Below are 5221 nucleotides of genomic sequence, written 5' to 3'. Positions count from 1 at the left end.
AGCAGGAAAGATGGCAGCACAAAAAGGCATAAAACTCCAAAGGCAAAAAAAGCAGAGAATTAGAAAGTAACAATATTGTAAGTCATCTCCAGGGAAGAAACCCTCCCCCTCATAACGAATGACCACCTGGCCAGCAGTAACTTTTTGGGTGTCTTTCTATTCACAACGAGCGTGTCAGTTCAGTAGTTACACTAACAACCCATTACTCCTTGTTACCTGTACTGTGCATCGCCCAATACATAATTGCCTTAAGCACTCTTAAGTAGTGTGTATTCTGCTTGCAGAGTTGCTGTGTGCAGAGTAGTAGCTAAAATCTAACTTGTATTTAGATACTTTCCTAAAAGGATCAAGCAAAGCTTATCTTTCCCTTTCCCCTATCTCATCCTGTTAGGTTTGCTCACAAGAAGGGTAACCCACTCACCTCTTGCTTGGACAGTTTCCAGTCATCGTTAAGATCCATCTCCTGGAATGACTCATGAGACCTTGGTCCATTCCTAATTTCTAGAAGGTCAATGTTGAAAATCAGTGTGCTCTCAGGTGGAATTTTTCCTGCCCAAAATGATAAACATGGAGAAAAGTTAAAAACAACTACATATTCAGTGCCATCTGCTTCAGAACAATCCAGTAACTGTACTGCTTTCAAAACATCCTATTGCTAAAACTATTCCAGAGCATAGCTTGGACCCTGAGGAGCCTTTAAAGCACATATGCAACTAGTTTTGCTAGTGACTAGTAAGTGTTGATGTAGGATCATGTTCAGCAATCATCATTACAGGTTTATGAGACAACATTCTTTAATCTTTTCTTCGTAGCCAGAGCCAGACAGAGCATGAGTGGAAAACAGTGAAGGAGACCGTACAGCCAGCCAGGTGGCCACTGCCAAAACACAGAGCCAAGACCAATGGACAAGGTAGCAAGAAGGTAGAGAACAGTCTTCCTGAAACACTAACTCTGCCAGTCCCCAAATTCCTCTCTATTGCCAACTCACACCTTGTGCCTGCTATTCTGCCACTGGAAAAAACTCCTCTTGCAAGGACAGAACGGCAGCAATGCTGCCAGTATCCCACAGCTGTCTCTGGGCTGCCATACAAAGCCCTGAGCTACTTCCAAGCACACAGCAGACACTAAATATATGTACCTGCTCGAAGACACGTGTTGATGTTATTCCATTTTTGATGCAGGTGAACAGACTGATAATTTCCTAATAGTGCCAAAGACTATACCCTTCCCTGCCCCCCACCACTCCAGGATTTCAGTTTATCAGGAATTGGCTTTTACAATGGTGTGATATGCCTTCACACTGATGGCTGAAGCTACTGTCAAAAACACCTTTTAGCACATTGCTTTGCTTGTTAAACAGAGAGGTTGGATAGGACCAAATGTGTTCCTACACTGGACAGCAGCATCCCAAAAAAAATATTTCCATGCCTTAAGAAGGGAAAAAATAATTCACATCTACTATTTTGGAGCTATGGTGTTAAATACATCCTGAGCTGCAGCAACAAACAGGATTTTAGATTTCTGGGATGAATAAATGTGCAGAAACTTCTGGAAATACAGGGCACAGTGACCTGCTTAGAGTTTGGAACAGAGGTAGTTTTTCTGAGTGTTGCAGCAAAAAGCATCCTGACTCATGATTCAGTCAGACAGCAAGCAAGGCACCAGGTGGGAGGCTAGTGAAATTATGTGAATTCAGAGGAAAGCATGAAGAATATACAGCAATTCTGTCTTCAAGAGTGTAATTTAAAAACAGGAACGTAATTATGTTCAAATACTTCATAGTTTTCCTAAAGCAAGTAATTTCTTACAGCAGCTAGCACAGCTAGCAGTGTTTATTTGTTTAATCCTGCATGTCTTTGAAGAACAACCAAACTGCTTTACATCTCAATCAAGGCAATTAGGCCTGTGATGACTTGCACTGCCATTTAGTATTTTTCTGTGGAAAAATTTACAGCTGTGCCCTGCATACAGTCGACTGACCATCATAAGCTTCCTGTTCTATCCTAGAACCACGATCTCTTTTAATACTGCCTCTTGAACCCCAAACCACAGCTTCTAGAAAAAAATGTTTTAAAAGGGTATTTTCCACGAAGGAGAGTATGGAGTACTACTTAGCCTATGTTCAGCCCTACTTGCCAGAAGATACCGGGATGCAAACACTCCTCATTCTCAAAACAGTCTCAGATTAATAGGAGAGGACAGTAGCAGGAAGGATTGTGTGTTCAGAGAAACTTCCCTTTCTGCTCTGAAACCTTGAATTACCTTAGGTCATTTGTGGTGCTGTTATGACAATACTCTCATAATTGCTCAAAAAAAGTTAACTAACTCCATAAAGCAGAAAATGTAACCTTCCTGCATCTTTCAAACTGTCTTTTATTAAACTGCAAATTGCAGATTTGGGCCTCCCATTAAAACAGGAATTTGGAAATGTTTGAAAGGAGGATGCCCAAACACCATTAGTAGTAGGCAGTTAGAACACTACAAACAATGCTTTTATCCCTCTGTACATCTTTCAGTACATTTTCAGTAGATGCCAGCATGAATGCCCTTTTGCTTGCGCATCTTTCTTTAGATAAAAGGGATCGCTGCCCAAACAGAAAACAGCTAAACGAGACAAAGAATTAAGCGGCCCTATATGAAGAAATAAACAGTGACTTTTCAGTCGATCAGCTAGGAACTGGGTGGGCAGCAGTAGGGAGAGTTTCTCTGAGTTCTAAAAGAACGCCGCAAACAAGAACAGGGCTTGCAACGTACACATTAATGAAGTATTACCACACACAGATGCAACAGCCAAAAAGCAAAAAGTTACCGAAGCAACCACTTCCAACCTGGCTGTAAAACAAAACAAAACAAAACAAACAAACAAACAAACAAAAGCAGAACACCGTTGAGCACAGCACTAATAGAAAAGACAGAGCACAGAACCATAACTCCTATTTTTTCCTGCATTCACCACGTAGCTACTTAACGGTTATTTCTGCAGAAAACAAATTTATGAGAGAGAGCACCTGACCCCATTGATTTTTCTTATTTAATGGAATCTGCTTGGAAAGCTTGCTAACCTCTTAGACCAAGAAGAACAGTAATATATGGAGATCATAAATAACTGAAGTATGGGAACTTCAGGTATTTTACCTTTCCCTTCTTTTCCATAAGCAAGGGCTGGTGGAATAGTTAACTTCCGCTTCTCTCCCACACACATGTCCTTCAAACCTTTATCCCAGCCTTTGATAGCTTCCCTGATGCCAAGTGTAAACCACATAGGTTGACCATTGTTATGCTTGTGACTGGAAAAGAACGGAATAAACCACTTAAGTCTTTAGACAGCAAGTTCCATAAAGGGCACGTGCAGATGGAAGATGCTCAGAACATAGACACATTAATTAAAAAACCCAAACACACCACTATTTGGCACCTTGATAGGTCTTAAATGAAAGACCTAGACTTTTAAAGTCTTTAAAATTCATGCTTTGCATGATAGGGCTCCTTAAAAAGTGGAAATAAACCGATGGCTACATGATGAGTTTATGACAATACTAAGCAACCTGGATCCCAGCCTTTGCTTCCCTTATCATCTGTTTCCACTTACAAACTGATCAGACTATAAAGGCATTTCTACTTAAAAATCTGTAGTCAAGGCCATACATATTCTTTGGTAAATTGCAAATCAAAAACCAGTTTGGTCATGATTACAGCATACCACATAATATGCTTTAAAGAATCAGCCACTTCTCGTCCCAAAAAGCCATTATGAAAAAAAAACCAACTGCACAACAGATAGTCTAGGAAAACAGAAACAAATGCATGCAAAACATCCCAAGTTTAAAATAGGCAGAAAAGTCCCTTTTCCAACTTAACCAGGTAGCACACCAGGACTACTTTCACACTACTGACAAGCACAGAATTTTAAAAGCTCCATTTCCTACTCATGCAGGAAAGCTGCTAAACAAGAAAACAGAGCACTTACAGAAGTTAGTCAGCAGCAAAAACTAGTGTCACTAGAACTTCTTTTAGAGGCAGGTTAGCTACAAGAGAAAATTAGTGAGATTTTAGTTTAATTTGCCTGCAGGAGCATAAACATGCAAAATAGTGTATTTTAAAAAAATATGTTCCTCAAAAAACAGACTTCAGACATAGCCTACAGATATTTGAGCATTTTGCCGTCTACCGCTATTAACACTTCGTTGATGTTTTCTGGTAAAAGCAACATTAACAAGTCGTTGAAGGCTCTCAGCAGACTCGTTCGAATTTCTGGCTCTTCCTCCTACTTGCATCACTGTGGTTCGGGTATGTTGATTTGTCTGGGCGGGGGCAGGTGAAGAGTATTCCCTTTCAGTCATGACAAGGTGTCATTGTGCTGCCAGTACTGAAAGGTTATATACAACCCCCCCAAAAAATATAAATAAATCGGCGTCAAACTTCTGTCAAACTTCTCTCCTAGAAGTTTGCTTTAAAAGCCAGACTGATAAAATCACATACCAAAACCTGTATAAATTGCAGAAGATGCCAAACACCCCCATCTTTTCACAAATGCCACATCGCTCTGCTTTCTACAGACTAACCAAAAACCAAGAGCTCAATCAGATTAATTTCATAGGCTCGATCTGACAAATGGAAAGCAGATAAGCTTAACTGTTGCTGTTCGCCTTGAACAGCACTGTGTTTGCTAAGCTGTCGAAGTACAAAAGGAAGGCAAACCTTCTGAAAACAGCTGGCAGGGGAAGGGGTCTCACAGGGAAGCTTGTGCAGCGTTCCTTCAGCTATTTTAATGCCATTACAAATAACATCTAGGACATGCTCTGAACACGTATCCGTTGCTTTGGCTTCGCTGTACACAGCTGAACACAAGTTTGGGGCGTTTGTTGTTTGTTTGTTGTTGGTTGGGGACTTTTTGGGGTTGGCCCACTTGCACAGCACTCCCTCCACGGCAGGTTTTTTGGTTGTGGGTTTTTTTTCGAGGGGGGGGAGGGGTGGTGTTAAAATTAAAAGCCGCCTGCCCTCAGCAAAACCCTCCTCCCGGAGTGATGTCCTAGCGGGGCTGCTGGGCACCGCGAGGGTTCCAGATGCAGGAAAAGCACTGCCAGAAGGGATCACCAACACTAAAACCCACACCAGGGTTTTTATTTCATTCCATTCCCGCCGCGCAAACGCACCCGCCAGCCCCCCGGACGGCGGAGCGGCCCGGGACGGGACGAGCGACTCACGTGGGGTGGAACATGGA

The 5221-nt window shown here is 41.8% G+C and overlaps 1 protein-coding gene across 1 annotated transcript in view; it reads right to left on the bottom strand.

Annotated features, from left to right (window-relative positions):
- FKBP14 (FK506 binding protein 14, 22 kDa) overlaps positions 1-5218 on the bottom strand; it is a 6796-nt gene extending 1578 nt beyond the window's left edge. Inside the window, exons 1-3 of the mRNA XM_010007542.1 lie at positions 5205-5218; positions 3136-3287; positions 422-549 (exon numbers count right to left, since the gene is read on the bottom strand). Of these exons, the coding sequence (XP_010005844.1) occupies positions 422-549; positions 3136-3287; positions 5205-5218 (294 nt within the window). The remainder of the gene's footprint in view (positions 1-421; positions 550-3135; positions 3288-5204) is intronic.
- Between the last annotated feature and the right edge of the window lie 3 nt (positions 5219-5221).

This window comes from Chaetura pelagica, unplaced genomic scaffold (genome assembly GCF_000747805.2).
Source record: "Chaetura pelagica isolate M959 unplaced genomic scaffold, ChaPel_1.0 scaffold10, whole genome shotgun sequence".
Classification (NCBI taxonomy): Eukaryota; Metazoa; Chordata; class Aves; order Apodiformes; family Apodidae; genus Chaetura; species Chaetura pelagica.
Note: the sequence above shows the minus strand (reverse complement) of the source record. Positions and strands in the feature narration are given on the sequence as shown.